The sequence below is a fragment of the Balaenoptera ricei genome, chromosome 18, assembly GCF_028023285.1.
Source record: "Balaenoptera ricei isolate mBalRic1 chromosome 18, mBalRic1.hap2, whole genome shotgun sequence".
Lineage (NCBI taxonomy): Eukaryota > Metazoa > Chordata > Mammalia > Artiodactyla > Balaenopteridae > Balaenoptera > Balaenoptera ricei.
In genome coordinates, this window is record NC_082656.1 from 24,062,082 (window position 1) to 24,082,590 (window position 20,509).

General features: G+C 43.3%; 2 protein-coding genes across 3 annotated transcripts in view; one reads left to right on the forward strand and one right to left on the reverse strand.

Annotated features, from left to right (window-relative positions):
• The window catches only part of DNAJC15 (DnaJ heat shock protein family (Hsp40) member C15), a 69,742-nt gene that overhangs the window by 27,622 nt on the left and 21,611 nt on the right, over positions 1 to 20,509 (reverse strand). For both annotated transcript variants that reach the window (XM_059902754.1, XM_059902755.1), the window contains exons 2-3: positions 9,881 to 9,932; positions 7,503 to 7,576 (exon numbers count right to left, since the gene is read on the reverse strand). In XM_059902754.1, the coding sequence (XP_059758737.1) occupies positions 7,503 to 7,576; positions 9,881 to 9,932 (126 nt within the window). The remainder of the gene's footprint in view (positions 1 to 7,502; positions 7,577 to 9,880; positions 9,933 to 20,509) is intronic.
• On the forward strand, positions 16,281 to 20,388 carry LOC132352573 (integrin alpha-5-like). The gene is given in 2 exon segments (XM_059903148.1): positions 16,281 to 17,237; positions 17,239 to 20,388. Coding segments are annotated over 2 exon segments (3,162 nt in total). The 5' UTR covers positions 16,281 to 16,304; the 3' UTR covers positions 19,468 to 20,388.

A 20,509-nucleotide genomic window follows, 5' to 3' on the forward strand; every position in this document is an offset into this window, starting at 1 on the left:
GTGATAGTAGAGGAGGAGGTGAGAGCTGTCAGATTTTGTATGTATTTTGAAAGCAGAAATAACATTTGTTTGGATTGAATATGGGATATGAGAAAAAGCAGGGAACTAAAGATGATGCAGTAAATGCTGCTATACACTGCACAGATCCCCCTTCGGAGCTGAGGCACTTACTCCTCAGACACTGGGGCAGCTGCTGGCAGACAGCACTCAGCTGTCAAACTCCAGCAATTGCCTTGGCTGAAGAATGTCAATCTCACGCTCCCTTCGCAGGAGGGTCTCTAGCTGATGACTGGCTGACGTCAGAGTATAAACACTGTAGTTCTCCAGGGCTCAGTCCTTGGACTTCTTAGCTATATTTACCTCCCAGGTGATGTCACTTAGCTTCATGGCCTCTTGCCCCAAATCGGGATAATCACGATGAGTCACCTGAGCGTCAGAGCTCCCGGGCGGGGTGGGGGGGGTGGGGTGGCGGCGGCTGGCTGCCTCAGGCCTTTTACTAAGACTGCAGTGCAGCTTAAATTATCCCTCCATTCTTCTTCCTCCTCTTGCCTTCTGGAGCTGTTGACCCTAAAAGCATTCTCTAATAAACTACCAGGTTGCTAAACTTTGTCTCACTCTGCAAATAACTGCAAGGTTTCTGGCCTAAATTGCCATTAATGACTTAGAGAAGGAGTGGTTATTTGTTTCTTGTGGGTAACACACATCAGGAGATTGGTTTTGGTTATATTAAGTTTCAAATGTCTATATAAGTGGAGGAAAAGTCTGACCTGGAGATAACATCTGGGAGTCATGAGTACACAGAGGGTATTTAAAGGTGTGAGACTAAATGAGGTCACCTAGAGGGGGAGTGTAGATAAGAAGTCCAAAGACTGAGCCCTAGAAACTGCAACATTTAGTGGCACAGAGATGGAGAGGAATCAGTGAAGGAAACTGTGACGGCCTAGCGGTGCAGGAGGAGGAAAAGCAGATGCCAAAAGTGAGGAAGTGAAAAATAGTTTGAAGTGCTTCTGATAGGTCAAGTAAGATGAGAACTGAGGACTGACGGCTGGATTTACCCTTTGGTAAATCTAAGTCTAGTGAAGGTACTGGAAGTGAAGGTTTGATTAGAGTGAGTTTAAGAGAGAACAGGAGAGGGTTTCCTTGGTGGCGCAGTGGTTAAGAATCCACCTGCTAATGCAGGGGACACGGGTTCGAGCCCTGGTCCGGGAAGATCCCACATGCCGTGGAACAACTAAGCTCGCCCGCCACAACTACTGAGCCTGCGCTCTAGAGCCCACGAGCCACAACTACTGAAGCCCATGCACCTAGAGCCTGTGCTCCGCAACAAGAGAAGCCACAGCAATGAGAAGCCCGCGCACCACAACGAAGAGTAGCCCCTGCTCACCACAACTAGAGAAAGCCCGTGCGCAGCAACAAAGACCCAACGCAGACAAAAATAAATTAAAAAAAAAAAACAGAGAACAGGAGGAAAGGAATGGGAGACAGCAAAGAGAGACAACTCTTCAGGAGCTCTTAGAGAAAACAGGATGCATGAACTCAACTTTTAGAAGGAAAAAAATTCACACATGATTGAATGCGTGCATGTTTCTAAAACGTGAACCTATATTTTTCTAAGGAAAAACAAATAAGTGTATGCTTGCATAAAACAAAATCTGAAAGTATATACACCAAAATGTTATTTTGGGGTGGTAGAATTATGAATAATTATTTTCTCCATGTTTATTTTTACTTTCTAAATTTTCAACAATAAACACAGTTACATATACAATTTTTTTTTAAAAAAAAGGACTAAAAGGAAACCAAGTAAATTATCAGAGCTTAAGAAATGAGTCCTAAGGAGCCAGATCTGGTCATTTGTGTAAGCTATTCTCTTTGAACAGCTTGTCATAAATTTCCATTGGTAATAATTCCCTGGCAATTAACTCATTCAACAAATACATTAGCACCTACTATGTGCCAGAACTTTTCAAATGAGACAAGTGAAGTTCTGCCCTTTATCACATAGATGCTAATCTATCAATGTACCAGTACTGTGAGGAATATGATGTACTATTCCAAATTTCAAGTAATTAACAATCTAGTAAGAAAACAAAAAACAACCCCCTCCTCCAAATTGTGAGGGGAGGAAGGGAATCAAATTGTTTAAGTACACATACTAATGTGGACAAATTATGTATATATACACAAGCACACACACACAGGGGAATATATAAAGGAATAAGAGATATATAGGGGAATATAGATAAAGGAATAGAAAACTTAACAGAGGAAGAACAGCTGGTTTGAAGGTTTCTCTCAGGTGATCAAAATTTTTACTAGATGCATACCTTACTCCCTAATATTTATGAGTATCTACCTTTGTGAGCTCCAAATTTTCAGCATAATAAACATAAATTGATGATGTTTCATGAACTGTCATTTCCACTATATTCACAAAGCTCATTAACCTTAAAAGTAGCCATTATATCTATGCAAATTTTTTACTTTGTTTTTTCCAGGTAGAAAAGGAGACTAAGAAAAAGTTACTTAAAGTCTAGCATCTGGATGAGGCTCATACCCTAAAACATTGACCTGTTTACAAATAAGCTTACAAGTAAATATACAATCATCACAATCTTTCTAAGGGAACTATATCATTTTTGAGGATAGACATTTAATATTTGGGGGCTATATACAGAAAGGCAGACAGAGAAAACAACGAAAAAAAACTGCTCATGCTACTTCAGAAAAAATCATGCCTCCTAAACTCATATGGAATTTAGGTTTTACATTACATAATTTTAAAAAGAAATTGTAAGCCCTTTGAAGCTTACAAGTAATACACCAATACTACATTATATTAGGATATATAGACATAGACAATGCAGAACTATTTTCTGACAACACTGGTGGGTCAAGGAAATGTTTAAATTAAAAAAAAATGTGATTACAATAAGGAACAACTATATCATCAAACAGATGGAGTAGATGGTTAGATTTTTCTAATAGAATTTCCAAGAACAGTAATAGTGGGATTTATTCTGCTGTCTATTGGAAACACACCCTGAACCTTACAAATTATTATTTTGTATTATTTTATTTATAAAGTATATATATATAAACAAAAATCAAAATAATTTTCCTTCTAAAATTAACATTGAATGCTGTAGTGCTATATATTATTAAAGAAGATGTGAAACGAACCAAGTTAAAGTCTTCATTAGCTAATTTAATCAATCACTTGAAACATAAAAGCCCTCCAAACAACCAGGAAAATATATCATTCTACAGTCTTAAGAGAAGAAACATATTTACCATAAACTATAAACTTTAATTATGTGTAATAATCTATTTGATTTATAGAGCCACAGAAGGATGTTTAATTAGTGTTATTTCCATGAATTTCACTTAACCATCAAACAATGTAAGTCCAATTTTAAAAACTTATATTCAAGTAAAAAGAAAAATTCACAAATAGAAAAAGAAAAGCCTCAAAAGAAGATAAATGACTTGGGGTTTTTTCCCCAAGAAAAAAATTAGAGGTAATTAGACAATAGCTGGGCCAATAATATACATTAATACTTTAAAAAATCAAGTAAAAGGTACTGGTTCAAAACAGCAGACTGAATAATAAAAGTCTTTTGCTTTCCAAAGTGCCTTTGAAATGAGAAAAGAGATATTTTAAACAAGAAAAATCCATAAGAGGCCTAGAAAACAAGAAATGGATCAAGTAGCAAACCAGAAAGTTTAAAGAAATCCTGGAAGATTGAAAACAGGTAAGACTGCACATATAGAAAAATCACAGTAGCCCCAGTTTAGCAGCCCCTCTGACTAAATTCAGAGTCAATAAATACAAAAAATAACATCAGGGTAATTAATTAAACCAGTACAGCAGAGAGAGACCATTCCTAACTCCATTAGTATAGGGCATAAGGGCCTGCCACCTACCACTTTAGCCCTCAGGCCAAGAAAGAGAATCACAGCTTCGGATGCATCTAACTGTGGGTGGTAGGTCCCAAGAGAAGCAAAGGAGAGTACCAGCAGATCACACTGAACCCAGAGGGCTGAAGAGTTATGCCAAGGAGTAAAATACACATAGTACTCAACCACTCCTGGGTTCTGGAGATTCCAAGACTGCCTCTGGGCTCCTTGATTTGGAAGAGACATGACATGACTGTTGATATAAGACACCTACGTGCTCACAGCACACTGCCAATCTTCTCATTCAATTAAACTGTTGAAGTAAATCTACCCAACTGCTAAGAAAGGCCACTTGTATGAGTTCCAGGAGCAGAGACACATTGGAAGGAAAAAATAAAGAAAAAATATATGAGGATCTTACAGAACAAAAAATAGACAATTTTCACATAAGCCAAGGCTAAAAATTCCTGTGAAATTTCAGAATATCAATAATAAAGAGAAAATCCCCCAAATTTCCGGCGCTCAGACAAACACACAAAGAAAAATCACCCCAACCTAAAAACCAAAAACACAAACAAAAGAAAATCAAAATCAAAACAAGCAGTGTACAAAGGAAAAAGAACACCAGAAAATCTGGCTAAGTCTGAGAGTACCAAAAAATGTGGCTGAGAGTATGCAGGGAAGTGTAAAGGTGGGCACGGAGATTCAGTCTGAGCAGAGACTTCCGTAGTATCCCTCTAATACTGGCTCCACCAGATTCCAAGAAGCCAGCAGCTACATGATAACAGTGAGAGGGAAAGAAACAAACTCTCCACACATTCCATATGAACAAAATTATTTGAGGCAACATTCCAGAAGAATGGGGAAAAAAGCATGAGAAAAAGAAAGATGAGATTTAAGAAAAAGATGATGTTAAAGCATCGAAGAAGTGAATAAAGTTTAAGAAAAAAATGAAAAGAGAACCCATAGGAACTTGAGCCTTGAACATTCTCCTTTGAGTGACAGGGATTTATTGATACACGACTACAGTCCCTATTTGTTAGCAACTCTATTTGATTAAATAATGAACACAGTTACAAAATCAAAACACTGTAAATGGTGTGCTTATGAATTTGGCTCTTTGGAATCAGTGCCAAGAGAAAGTATGTATATATTTCATTCCTCAATTTCCCTGGAATAATTAATATTTAAAGAATTATTTTAAAAACTCCTATCTTCACTGAGGTATAATTATGATGATGATAAAGATATTCCAAGATGTTTCACTGCAAACTGCAAGAGTAGTACTTTGTGGAAAAGGGGCCAGATTTATCAAAAGGCACTTGTCTTAACTTGAAGCCCACAAAAGGGAGGGAAAGGGGGCACATATCACTTTTCTCTCCTTAAGAAATGCAGGGGTCGGGACTTCCCTGGTAGCGCAGTGGTTAAGAATCTGCCTGCCAATGCAGGGGACACAGTTTCGAGCCCTGGTCCAGGAAGATCCCACATGCCACGGAGCAACTAAGCCCGTGAGCCACAACTACTGAGCCTGCGCTCTAGAGCCCGCGAGCCACAACTACTGAGCCCGCATGCCACAACAACTGAAGTCCGCGTGCCTAGAGCCCATGCTCCACAACAAGAGAAGCCACCGCAATGAGAAGTCCACACACCGCAATGAAGAGTAGCCCCTCCTTGCCACAACTAGAGAAAGCCTTCGCACAGCAACGAAGACCCAACACAGCCAATAAATAAATAAATAAATAAATAGAGACACCTTTGAAAAGAAAAAAGAAATGCAGGGGCCGCATTCAGGGTACCCATAATAATCTCTTAAACTATTCTACCTTATCTGTGAGCCTCCACAGAGCAGTGAAATGTTTCTCATTTTCTTTCTCTCTTTTCCTTTCAGTGTTAAATAATGTAGTTCTACAAAACACAAGTCTATTTATGGTATAAATATATCTACTGAAGATCAGCATAACAGGAGAGAAATGATTTCTGAAAGCCTCTCAATTTGCTATACATAAACATATGGAAAGACATTTAAATAACTATGTCAAGCCACCATCACCTAAGTCCCTGGACTATCTCAATACCCTCTTAACAGGTTTCACAGCTTCTCCTCTGACTCATTCTAGTCTACACTCTTTGCAGCAGGCAGAGTGATCACCTAAATTGGTAATCATGTTGCCCACGTGCTCAAAACCTTTCAAAGGCTTTCCATCACACTTAAACCAAAATCTGCTGTCTTTGTCACAGTTTATTTGGCCCTAAGTGATCTGGGCCCAAACTACCACTATTCCTTCCACATACACCACTGGAGTTACTCTTGCTGCTAAACTCATTTCCACCTCGGAACCTTTGCAGTGTTCCCACTAGAAAGCTCTTTCTTCAGATGTTCACATGGCCTGCTCCCTCATCTTCTCAGAGAGGCCTTCCCAGACCTATCTAATATAGATTCCTCTCTGCTGTTAAAGAATCAATCTCTTACGCTGATTTAGTTCTCTAAAGAAAACTAAACTTCTACCTTCAACACCTCTACATATTATGTATCTTATTTATTTGTTAATTGTTTCCACTAAAAAGTAAACTCCTAGAGGGCAGTGTCTTTGTCTGGTTCATGACTACCTCCCACTCCCCACAATAATGTCCAGTATGTAGTAGGTGCTTAATGAACATTTATTGAATGAATGCTAAATACCTATTAATACTTTAGCCAAATAAAATATAAACAGGAAAACATAAAATAAACACATGCTCCCTCTAATCACAGACATGCATTTATAAGTCTGCAAAATCACTTGCAGTTCTTTTGACCCCGAGTTTAATTATCTGTCATAAAATAGTATGTCATCCTTTGAAAGTGTGGTTATTGTTCATGACTAACTAAGCCTCACAAACCTATAATGCCTTTGCTAAAACAAGCCATTCATTCTCAAATTGCTGTAAGCCAAACTGATCTATCCCAGATCTTCTGTTTACCAGAAATCAATGTTTATGTTGTACTGCTTCAGTGAGTTTTCTTTGCATGGTCTCCAGTGGTCACAAACCACAGTTCACCACACTATAGCTTTTTAGATACCTACTATCATTCATTTTTTACTTATATTCAGCTCAGCAGAGTAGCTGTAATGCTGGTAGATGAACGTATAAGCCCTATAGGTTTCAAGGTTGGAATCGTATAATTTTATGTTTGAGATAGATAGCCAGGTGTGGTGGTACGAGGAAACTAGTTTCAAATTTGAAGATGAAATAAACTTTTGGGTAAGCTCCATCAGGACAGGGACTATGTCTGTTTTGTTCACCAGCTATGCCTAGCCCCTGGCACAGGACAATCACTAAATGAATACTAATTAAACAAGGAAAATAAATTACCTCAAAGTTGATGTAATACTACTTAAAGGAATATGATAATTAAAGTCAAAATCAGGAATAAGCTTAGGTATAAAATAACATGACCAAGAAACTTAAAAGAAACTAAATCAATAAAGTAGATAAAGTTGCCAATGATACAAACATTTGTATGAAAATCCAAAACATTTTTCTGAATTACTATCAATAATGGCATATAAACTAAAATCAAAGCAAGGTTAGATTTCTAACTAAAGCCATTTTTAACTTACAGGAGTTGAAATCTTTTTTGCAGTTTCTGTGATTACTTGTCCTAGAGGTTTCCAGATTTGAAATGTGTAGCGACCTAAATAGTAACAGGAATAAAAGCAAATATAATATATTTTCTATAATGAAAGCCAACACCCACAAAGTGCTCACCATAGTACTTATTAATAGTTTACTTTATATATGTTATTTTAATAACTATCTCAAAATCTACCAGAAAGACAGTCACGTTTTTTCAAATTTCTAATTTATTAAATGGAGGACAGATTTCACTTTAATATAATTTTCATAGCTATTAAATTAAGCTTTAGTTCATAATTAGAAAATTAGAAAATTTCAATGGTTATGTATAAAATCCTACTTTAATACGTTACAGGTCATAAAAACAATAACATCCTAGCATTCAATTTCTCACTGAGGATGACTACTCTCCTAAAAGCTTCTTTTATTTTAGTGCTTTCCTTTCTTAGGCATCCTAATAATCAAAACTCCTCTGAGTCTGGACAACTAAGTATCAATAGAAAAACAGGTCCTAAATTGTTTTGAGGGTATAGAACAAGAATAAAATGTTATCTGGCTAATTTACCTTTTGTACCCTAATCAGAATGTGTGTCCACTAATACTAGGGTCTCTTTTCCCAAAGCTCTGCTGGAAAACCAGTTATGACCCTCTGAACTTAAATTCAATTTCTAACCATAATGTTATTTGCAAATCAAGATTTCTACTGGGAAAGTTCAACTACATAGATATTTTATAAGAAGTAACCTGTCTAAATATACTGTCATTCCTGTGCAAACAACATGTTACAGTGAAAAACAAAGGATGCTAGACATAGGAAGATGTGAAGTAGGAGATAAAATCTAAGTAGGAGATAAAAAGCTCTTGAGATCAAGTAGAACATTAAATAGAGTAAAATTAAATGAAGCTGGAACCCTAACTCATCTAAATCTCTTATATAAATATCAACTTCCATTTGATTCTACAACAGTATAAAATATGGCTTTTAACGTACCTCAAAATTCCTTCAAAACCACAATCATGCAATCTCAATGTAAAAAAGCAATTAAAGGCTTCAAGAAGTGACATCTGGACATTTACTTTAACCATAAAGGAGAAGATCTAGTTCCAATAGTCTAGGGGTACTTTCTCCTAAATTCTACTCTTCAGTCGTATTTGATCCTGAAAGAGAACTGCCTGCTATTAATATTCTAGTTAGTAAACTGAATTTGGCAACAGAGTAGTATGTATAGAATACATACACCAATTCTTCTCATTGTAGAAAGAAGACCTTGGCAAAAGTATACCTTTCTCTAATTTCAAATAAAAATCTTACATTTGCATTTGAAATAACTATGCCTATTCTGCTACAGTAATTAATACAAAAATTGTTTTATGTTTATGGGCAAGTTTGTCAGAATTCCTTTTCAGACATGATACTCTTCTCATGAAACCTCAGTAAGTAGTTAACTATAGTTATATGAGACACAAGACTTTGACAGTACAAGAACCAAGAGAATCTGAACCACTGATCTTCCTGATTTTAAAGTTCTTACTGGTAAGGTGCTTTAAATAGAGTTGTGTGGAATTAAATATTATACAAAACAAAACAAAATCTTTTATGTCTCTTTTTCTATTGGATCTCACTGCATACAACCACAATGGAATGTAGCTCCACCTAAAAAGAAGATCCAATTAACAAGATCAAATCCACGGAACTTAAGAGACACAAATGCTAAATGAAAAATGTAAATCTTTATCAACAAGGAAATGCTCTCAGATTAACATTTAATTAGAGAATAGCTATGCAATTTAAAACTATAAATTAATGGTTAGAAGAGACAGCAATTTTACTTTAAATCTTTATAATTATTCTTTCTAAAAAGATTTTGGCAGTAAAAGAAATTCTCCTGGGTTTGTCAAAGAAATTACACCAACATGTTAAAATGAATGATAAATATACTATAATGAATGGCTACGCTCATCAGAAAGAACTGACAGCTCAGAAAATGCGTATTTTTATCGGCAAGAAAAAAATATGGGAGAATAAAAGAGCCCCATTATCACTTACACTGCTTCATATTAAAGAGATTTTATTTTTTAATAGTACACTATAGCTCAAACTAAAAAAATGTCAGGAGGATCAATTATTATTGGGGCTAGTTTTCCTAGCTTTTGTATCGTTAATTTCCTTCACTACAAAGTTTATCTAGATTTGCTACGCTGACAAATCTTCAGTGACTATAAATGTTGCAAAGAATAGGAACGTATGTCTTAAAACCAAAAACCTCAGAATACTAAGAGTCTTCTCATGAATCACTATAGAAGCCATTTGGAAATATTTCTCCTACAACATTTATTGATATATATCCTTTATTTATCTTACCTGCAAATCCAAGAGCTGCAATACCCAGTCCCACAGCTATCAAACTTCCTGCCTATGGAGGAAAAAATGATTATCACTTATAGTGTTACATACTGGGTTTTTTAAGTAAATCATTTTAAATAATGAGAATAATTATGATTAATAACACATTTTCCTCAAGCTCTGCGGTGTAGAATTTTTAAAAATCTTCAGGATTACAGCTAATTTTCAGTGAATTAAAATAATTCTAGACTTCATTTAATTTCCATGTATTTGAATTTGTTCTAACCAAGAGCTTTTATGTTACCTATTGCTAAAATGTTTCCTATAGACTATTCTTAACAGTGGGTTTAATGTATTTATCTTCTATAAAGCTAAAAGGTAAATATTTCCTCCTCCTTTACATATGCAATGCTCAATGGACTCTGCTATATTTAAAAAACTTGATAAAACGTATCCATGTTTAGAAAAGAAGTCAAACTGCGAAAAATTAGTAAAAGTGATGAATAACTTAAGAGCTAGCTTATTTCTACCTTTCTAGATCAATGTAAAATTTTTACAGTAAGAGCCAAGAATTCAGAATTTAAAGTTATGAGCTCATCCTGATAAATTTTAAATTAGTTATATACTCCATATCAGTCTATGCTTTTCTCCTTAACCACCTTGGGAAAATATATGTCACAACAGAAGAAGGTTTTATGTAGCAAAGATCAACGGTTGCCCCCCCAAGATCCATTTTCCCCTTCTTCTACAGGATCAAAACTCCTATTTTTAGCCAGACACATATTTCCAAGCCCCCCCTCAGACTTAGGTACAGCTATGTTTACTAAGTGTTGGCTTATAGGATATAAGCAGAGTGGTGTGTGCAGCCTCAGAGAAGTCCTTCATGGGACGGTGGAATGTCCTTCTCCTTTTCCATTCCTCCTTCCTGCTGGCTGCAATTTAGACATTATACCAGGAGCTGCCATGTCGGATAAGGAAGGAAGAACAATGAGATGAAAGGAGATTGTGTCCTGGATGATCATGGAGCTGCCACAGCACCCCTGGACTGCTTCTATTTACATGAGGTAAAAATAAAATTGTCTTCCTAAGATACTACTACTATTTTCAGTTTTCAGGTACTTACAGCCAAATCAAATTTTGATAGGATCAGAACTAAGGAGACACTATAGAAACGGTTTTTGTCTGATTAGTGGTGAAAGAGGCAAACCCATAAGAATCCAAAAACTAAAAAAAAAGCTACAATAATCTCACTAGGGAATAGAATGGAGTCATTTCACAACAGTACAGCAGAAATCATAAGATGGAGGCTGAGACTAGATGGATAGTAAAACCGAAAAGCCCTATAGCCATCAGTTTTCAACTTCTGTAAGGGAATGCAAGTCTTAGGAAATCAAAGCCCCAAGTCTTCAAGAGGAGACTCTATAAGGATAAACATCAAGACACAAAGGCCAACTGTATGAAAGTGCTCTAACTTTAACACCCAGTAACTCTCTCTTGGAAGTCTAGAGCTCTTCATAGACAAGACGAGGAAAGTTCATCTAGGTTTCCCCTCCTCAGTTCCAGTTGTTTTTTTGTTAAGGAGTTAGACTTTTTTTAAAAAATAAATTTATTTATTTTTTGCTTCACTGAGTCTTCCTTGCTGCACGCAGGCTTTCTCTAGTTGCCGTGAGTGGGGTCTACTCTTTGCTGCAGCGTGCGGGCTTCTCATCGCGGTGGCTTCTCTTGTTGCGCAGCACAGGCTCTAGGCGCGCAGGCTTCAGTAGTTGTGGCATGTGGGCTCAGTAGTTGTGGCTCACAGGTTCTAGACTGCATGCTCAGTAGTTGTGGCGCACAGGCTTAGTTGCTCTGCGGCAGGTGGGATCTTCCTGGACCAGGGCTGGAACCCGTGTCTCCTGCGTTGGCAGGCGGATTCTTAACCACTGCGCCACCAGGGAAGTCCTCAGCTCCAGTTCTAAGATTCACATTTTCACCAGGCAGAGCACTAGGGCAATCTCAGTAAAGGAAGATTCTTTCCCTGGCAGAGAAGGACAAGCCTAGAGCTAGCTAGCAAGAGACCAAACAGTCTTTGAGGTTCCTTTCAGGTTGTCTAGACGTAATTACTCCTGAACTGAAGGGAAACGAGTATTGATTTCAAGAAGGTGTTCTGTTGAGGTATATTTTTGCCATTTTCTAGAGCTTCCCAGGGGCTACATATTTTGAGTTTTCCAGGCTTATTTTCCATTGGTTCACTTTAAGGATCCTCAGTCCAACCAAAGTACTCAAATGGGGCTTCCCTGGTGGCACAGTGATTAAGAATCCGCCTGCCAATGCAGGGGACACGGGTTCGAGCCCTGGTCTGGGAAGATCCCACGTGCCGCGGAGCAACAAAGCCCGTGCGCCACAACTACTGAGCCTGCGAGCCACAACTACTGAGCCAGCGCACCACAACTACTGAAGCCCGCACGCCTAGAGCCCGTGCTCTGCATCAAGAGAAGCCACCGCAATGAGAAGCCTGCACACCGCAACGAAGAGTAGCCACCGCTCACTGCAACTAGAGAAAGCCTGCACGCAGCAACAAAGACCCAACTCAGCCATAAATAAATAAATAAATAAATTTATTTTTAAAAAAGTACTCAACTGTTTTCATGTGTGAATTTATTTTCCTTCCTTATAAAACTTGTTTATTCTTTCACCTGACTAGAAATATTTATCTTTGCCTATGAAGATCTGACGTATTCTTAATATTTCAGCTTGAACCAGCCACAGAATGGGAGAAGTCATTTGCAACACATAACGATGAGCACATACCCAAAAATACAGAGAATTCCTCCACATTAAAAAGACAGATGATCCAGTAGAAAATGAACAAAAGAGCCCAGGGGGACTTCCCTGGTGGGTCCAGTGGTAAAGAATCCGCCTTCCAATACAGGGGACATGGGTTTGATCCCTGGTCGGGGAACTAAGATCCCACATGCCGCGGGGCAACTAAGCCCACGTGCCACAACAAAGAGCCCACGTGCTGCAACGAAAGATCCCACATGCCTCATCGAAGATCCCATGTGTGTCACAACTAAGACCCAACACAGCCAAAAATAAATAAATAAATAAAATATTAAAAAAAAAAAAAAGAGTAGGTCAGGGACTTCATAGAAAAAAATCTAAATGGCTAATAAACATATGAATACTAACAATAACCACAAAACCAAAATGTTGTAGAAATATTAATACAAGAATATAAAGATCTCTGGCCTTTGTGGAATTTGTTCCATCCACCGATGCATCAAGCACCAAGCAATAATATCTACACTTCTAGGGTTATTCTGAGGATAATATTAATAATGTATGTAAAGGACTTAGCACAGTGGCTTGGCACATAGTAAACAGGCAGTAAACGTGAACCACTTTAATGTTATCAATAAGAATAACTAGCTATTAGGAATGTAAGTGGTGTAACAGAAATACGAACAATGTTTCATAAACTCTTAAATTTGTCCAAGTAAAAGATTCACAGAAGTGGTTTTTGAGGTAGGCCGTGGAAAATGAATTGGTCTTCTCTAGATTAGATAATCCAAATTTTCACATTTTGAAAAATGCATATTTGAAAAACATAAAGTCTTGAAAAGTTGAGTTATTTTAATTTCACATTTTTATAGATTGATTATTGCATCATTTTTATTATTTCTACTATTCAAATATATACATATGAGACAAATAGTTGCCTCCTTATCCTAAAGAGATTTTTATGTCAAGGTATTTATATCAGAAACATTAAATCATCAGACATTTGATCATTTTTCACTTTAATCTAACAATACGTAAGGCTCAATTGTGTTTAACAATTAAAAATTCAATTTAATTTAACAAATTAAGTATTAAGTACTCTGATGATTATTCTCCATTTGTCTCTCCAGATTCATTTTCCACCCTTCTCTGCCTTGCTCTTTACCTCTGTCTTCCCTTATCTCAAAAGACTACATTATCCAGTCCTCACTTGCCCTCTCTCGCTTCTGGTTGGATTTGGCCAATGAGAGGAAGTGTTGAACAGAACACCATGCACTGGTTACCAATCCCAGAAAAGGACTCTATACATTTCTGCCCATTATATCTTGGTATCAAGGTTGTGAAGGAAAACACAACAGTCAAGCACTAGGTAGAACAGTGATTTACTCACATAGAGAAGAGACAGAGTAAGATCAGCTCCAGTCATGTGCACTAGTCTCATATGGCTAGTGGATGCCAGCCAGCCGACAAAGGGAAATTGGCCCACGAGCACCCTCCCCCTCTTTATCCCACACTATCCCTAGAGTCTGAAATACTGAAAGCTGGGGGCAAGCCTGAAACAGGGGACGATAATCCCACAAAGTACAGGTTGTGTGAGCTCCTCATCTCTTGGTAAGGAAGTGTTCCAAGTCCAAGACCCATTCTTACGAGGCCAAAAGGGGTTGAAAGGCTATGCACATGAGACTTTTTCCCAACAGGAAGCATCAGCAGAAAAGCAAAGAGTGGAAGGAGGTAGAAACAATAGTACAACTTATTCCCTGCTATATTTCCTCTTTGGCCATGGCTCTTGTTGAGTGGCTCCTCTTCCATACCTGTAACTCTCACTGGGTTCTGGAGCATAGTTCCCAACCCCTTGCCTCTTTGCCTGAGTGGATAACTGTTTCCAACTGGTGCTAGTCCCTGGGTGATTCTTCATCCCTTTTTGGTTACTTTAAACTATGCCCACAACTCTGCAAATAGCCCCTTCGTTAAACTATGTTCCAAAAAACCATCCATTACTACCAGGACCCTCAATGATACAAGCATGACTGTACACCAGTCACTATATACAACAAGGCAAAGGCCTATATCAAATGGATCCTCTACAGGATGCTAAACATGGTGAGCCTCCAACGTTTATGCTAATCTCCCAAAGATCTTTATTTTTAACCTATAGCATTTATTTCACTAATGTATGCTTAGATGTGTTCTGTCTCCTTAAGCTTTTCTAGATAGCAAGAGCTTTTAAAAAATCTGATGAGGGGCTTCCCTGGTGGCGCAGTGGTTGAGAATCTGCCTGCCAATGCAGGGGACACGGGTTCGAGCCCTGGTCTGGGAAGATCCCACATGCCACGGAGCAACTGGGCCCGTAAGCCACAACTACTGAGCCTGCGCGTCTGGAGCCTGTGCTCCGCAACAAGAGAGGCCGCGATAGTGAGAGGCCCGCGCACCGTGAGGAAGAGTGGCCCCCACTTGCCGCAACTGGAGAAAGCCCTCGCACAGAAAAGAAGACCCAACACAGCCAAAAATAAATAAATAAATAAATAAAATAAATTTATTAAAAAAAAAAAAGACAGGCATCTATGTATATTATAGACATTAAAAACTTAATCAGTATTTTAAAAAAAAATCAAAATCTGATGAACTCTATGGATCAACACCTTAGAAAAGCACAAATATATATATATATATATATATACACCCTAGAAAAGCACAAATATTTTTGAATATAATTTGAGGGAATCCATGGGTTTCCCTGAAGCCCTTCAGCTCACAAACCCCAACATGAGAACCTCTAAAAAATAAATAAATGTGGGGCTTCCCTCATGGCACAGTGGTTGAGAGTCCACCTGCCAATGCAGGGGACACGGGTTCGAGCCCTGGTCTGGTAAGATCCCACATGCTGCGGAGCAACTGGGCCCGTGAGCCACAACTACTGAGCCTGCGCGTCTGGAGCCTGTGCTCCGCAACAAGAGAGGCCACGACGGTGAGAGGCCCGTGCGCCGCGATGAAGAGTGGACCCCGCTCGCCGCAACTAGAGAAAGCCCTCGCACAGAAACGAAGACCCAACACAGCCAAAAATAAATAAATAAATAAAATAAATTAAAAAAAAAAAAAAGAATCCGCCTGCCAATGCAGGGGACACAAGTTGGATCCCTGGTCCAGGAAGATTCCACATGCCGCAGAGCAACTAAACCCGTGAGCCACAACTACTGAGCCTGCGCTCTAGAGCCTGTGCGCTGCAACTACTGAGCCCATGCACCGCAACTACTGAAGCCCGCGCACTCTAGGGCCCGTGCTCTGCAACAAGAGAAGCCACCGCAATGAGAAGCCCACGCACCGCAACGAAGAGTGGCCCCCACTCGCCACAACTAGAGGAAGCCTGCGTGCAGCGATGAAGACCCAACGCAACCAAAAAAAATAAATAAATAAGAAAAAAAATAAAAAATTAAAAATAGAGCTGGGGCTGGGGCGAGGGAAGTGGAGAGGTGCGTCCCCCCCACGCCCCTTCGGGGTGGGGGGCGCGGGCTCAGCGTTCCAGGGACCCAGGAATGCCCCCCCGCCCGCCCCCCGCCCCCGGCAGGCGGCGGGAGGGCTCAGCCGGGAGTTTGGCAAACTCCTCCCCGCGTTGAGTCATTCGCCTCTGGGAGGTTTAGGAAGCGGCTCCAGGTCGGTGGCCCCAGGACAGGGAAGAGCGGGTGCTATGGGGAGCCGGACGCCAGGGTCCCCTCTCCTCGCCGTGCAGCTGCGCTGGGGCCCCCGGCGCCGATCCCAGCTGCTGCCGCTGCTGCTGCTGCTGCTGCCACCGCCGCCCAGGGTCGGGGGCTTCAACTTAGACGCGGAGGCCCCAGCAGTGCTCTCTGGGTCCCCGGGCTCCTTCTTCGGCTTCTCGGTGGAGTTTTACTGGCCGGGGACAGACGAGGTCAGCGTGCTGGTGGGAGCGCCCAAGGCTAACACCAGCCAGCCAGGAGTGCTGCAGGGCGGTGCCGTCTACCTCTGTCCCTGGGGCACCAGCCCGGCACAGTGCACCCCCATTGAATTTGACAGCAAAGGCTCTTGGATCCTGGAGTCCTCACCGCCGTCCAGCCTCGAGGGAGAGGAGCCTGTGGAGTACAAGTCCCTGCAGTGGTTCGGAGCGACGGTGCGAGCCCATGGCTCCTCCATCTTGGCCTGTGCTCCCCTCTACAGCTGGCGCACCGAGAAGGAGCCGCTGAGCGATCCCGTGGGCACCTGCTACCTCTCCACAGACAACTTCACCCGGATTCTGGAGTATGCGCCCTGCCACTCAGATTTCAGCCGGGCAGCAGGGCAGGGTTACTGCCAAGGGGGCTTCAGTGCCGAGTTCACCAAGACTGGGCGTGTGGTCCTGGGCGGACCAGGGAGCTATTTCTGGCAAGGCCAGATCCTGTCCGCCACCCAGGAGCAGATTGCAGAATCCTATTACCCCGGGTACCTGATCAACCCAGTTCGGGGGCAGCTGCAGACTCGCCAGGCCAGTTCCATTTACGATGACAGCTACCTGGGATACTCTGTGGCTGTAGGTGAATTCAGTGGTGATGACACAGAAGACTTCGTTGCTGGCGTGCCCAAAGGGAACCTCACCTATGGTTACGTCACCATCCTTAATGGCTCAGATATCCATCCGGTCCATCTACAACTTCTCAGGGGAACAGATGGCCTCCTACTTTGGCTATGCAGTGGCTGCCACAGACGTCAATGGGGACGGGCTGGACGACTTGCTGGTAGGGGCGCCCCTGCTCATGGAGCGGACAGCCGATGGGCGGCCGCAGGAGGTGGGCAGGGTCTACATCTACCTGCAGCGCCCGGCCGGCATGGAGCCCATGCCCACCCTTACCCTCACTGGCCATGATGAGTTTGGTCGATTCGGCAGTTCCCTGACCCCCCTGGGGGACCTGGACCAGGATGGCTACAATGATGTAGCCATTGGGGCTGCCTTTGGTGGGGAGAACCAGCAGGGAGTGGTGTTTGTATTCCCTGGGGGCCCAGGGGGCCTGGCCTCTAAGCCTTCCCAGGTTCTGCTGCCCCTGTGGACAGCTAGCCACACGCCGGACTTCTTTGGCTCCGCCCTTCGAGGAGGCCGAGACCTGGATGGCAACAGATACCCTGATCTGATTGTGGGGTCCTTTGGTGTAGACAAGGCTGTGGTGTACAGGGGTCGCCCCATCGTGTCTGCCAGTGCCTCCCTCACCATCTTTCCCGCCATGTTCAACCCAGAGGAGCATAGCTGCAGCTTGGAGGGGAACCCTGCGGCTTGCATCAATCTCAGCTTCTGCCTCAATGCTTCTGGAAAACACGTTCCTGACTCCATCGGCTTCACGGTGGAGCTCCAGTTGGACTGGCAGAAGCAGAAGGGCGGAGCGCGGCGGGCCCTGTTCCTGGCCTCCCGACAGGCCACCCTGACCCAGACCCTGCTCATCCAGAACGGGGCTCGGGAGGATTGCAGAGAGATGAAGATCTACCTCAGGAACGAGTCAGAGTTTCGAGACAAACTCTCCCCAATTCACATCGCTCTCAACTTCTCCCTGGACCCCCAAGCCCCTGTGGACAGCCACGGCCTTCGGCCCGTCCTACACTACCAGAGCAAGAGCCGCATAGAGGACAAGGCTCAGATCTTGCTGGACTGTGGAGAAGACAATATCTGTGTGCCAGACCTACAGCTGGAAGTGTTTGGGGAGCAGAACCATGTGTACCTGGGCGACAAGAACTCTCTGAACCTCACTTTCCATGCCCAGAATGTGGGTGAGGGCGGCGCCTACGAGGCAGAGCTTCGCGTCACGGCCCCTCCGGAGGCTGAGTACTCAGGACTCGTCAGACACCCAGGGAACTTCTCCAGCCTGAGCTGTGACTACTTTGCTGTGAACCAGAGCCGCCTGCTGGTGTGTGACCTGGGCAACCCCATGAAGGCAGGAGCCAGTCTCTGGGGTGGCCTTCGGTTCACAGTCCCGCACCTCAGGGACACGAAGAAAACCATCCAGTTTGACTTCCAGATCCTCAGCAAGAATCTCAACAACTCGCAAAGTGAAGTGGTTTCCTTCCGGCTCTCCGTGGAAGCTCAGGCCCAGGTCTCCCTTAACGGTGTCTCCAAGCCCGAGGCAGTGCTATTCCCGGTGAGCGACTGGCATCCCCGAGACCAGCCGCAGGAAGAGGGGGACGTGGGCCCTGCTGTCCACCACGTCTATGAGCTCATCAACCTGGGCCCCAGCTCCATTAGCCGGGGCGTGCTGGAGCTCAGCTGTCCCCAGGCTCTGGAAGGTCAGCAGCTCCTCTACGTGACCCGGGTCACAGGACTCAGCAACTGCACCACCAGTCACCCCCCCAACCCACAGGGCCTGGAGTTGGATCCCGAGGGTTCCCAGCACCACCGGCTGCAAAGACGGGATGCTCTGGGCCGCAGCCCTGCCTCCTCAGGGCCTCAGATCCTGAAATGCCCGGAGGCCGAGTGTTTCAGGCTGCGCTGCGAGCTGGGGCCACTGCACCGGCAAGAGAGCCGAAGTCTGCTACTGCATTTCCGCGTCTGGGCCAAGACCTTCCTCCAGCGGGAACACCAGCCATTTAGTCTGCAGTGTGAAGCTGTGTATGAAGCCCTGAAGATGCCCTACCGAATCCTGCCTCGGCAGCTTCCCCGAAAGGAACTGCAGGTGGCCACAGCCGTGCAGTGGATCAAGGCAGAGGGCAGCCACAGCGTCCCGCTGTGGATCATCACCCTAGCCGCCCTCACTGGCCTCCTGCTCCTAGGTCTGCTCATCTTTATCCTCTACAAGCTGGGATTCTTCAAACGCTCCCTCCCATACGGCACCGCCATGGAAGAAGCTCAGCTCAAGCCTCCAGCCACCTCTGATGCCTGACTCTTCCCGATCTCCCAGACTCCCAATCCTGAAGGTCCAGTCCCCCCACCCCCAGTCTACTGACAGGGAGGGGGCTGGGCGCTTCCTGAAGGTGCTGAGGGCCAGGGAGAAGCTCCTCTCCCCAGCCCAGAGACATACTTGAAGGGCCAGAGCCGGGAGGTGTGGAGCTGGGGATCCCCTCCCCCCATGCACTGTGAAGGACCCTCGTTTACACATGCCCTCCTCATGGATGGGGGAACTCAGATCCAGGGACAGAGGCCCCAGCCTCCCTGCAGCCTTTGCATTTTGGAGAGTTTCCTGAAAACAACTTGGAACCAGAACTGGGAGATCCAATCCCAGTTTTCCGGCTCAGACGTGCCACCACGACTTCCTGTCCAGTTCCAGCCTGCAAAGATCTGTCCTCAGCCCTGCCAGAAGCCCCCAGTTAAGAACCTGGAACCTGGGGAGCGAGACATGGCAGCTCTGGACAGCCCCCACCCTGGTGGGCCAACAAGGAACAATAACCGTGGATGGTGCCCCAGGCCCCGCTCAGGACAGATCCCACACCAGGATCCACGCTGGCCCAGAACCAGCTGCAAGGGGAATCAGAACTCGAACAGGGCCAGATCGAACCTGGGGCCTGGGGTTGATCTGGGACCCAGACTCAGACATTGGTAACCTAACTAGGCAGATCCAGGACTACATTTGAGCCTGCTCCAGACCTGGGCCTGGAGGCCCAATCCACCTCTGACTCAGGAGAAGTCAGGAATTGCCCAGGACCCTGAAGGGGCCACGATGGCAACAGATCTGGAACCTTAACACTGGCCGGACACAGGCCCTACCAGTCCCCTGGAGAAAGGGGGAGCCCGCTGTCCCCGGCCTGCAGGATCTGTGTTCGGCCCGCCAGCTGCACTGACGCTGCCCTTCCTCTCCCTGCCCAACCCTCCCCTCACCTTGGCTCCGGACACCCGGGACTTATTTAAACTCTGTTGCAAGTGCAATAAACCTGGCCCGGTGCCCCCACTGACAAAATAAATAAATAAATAAACAAACGCTCACTGAA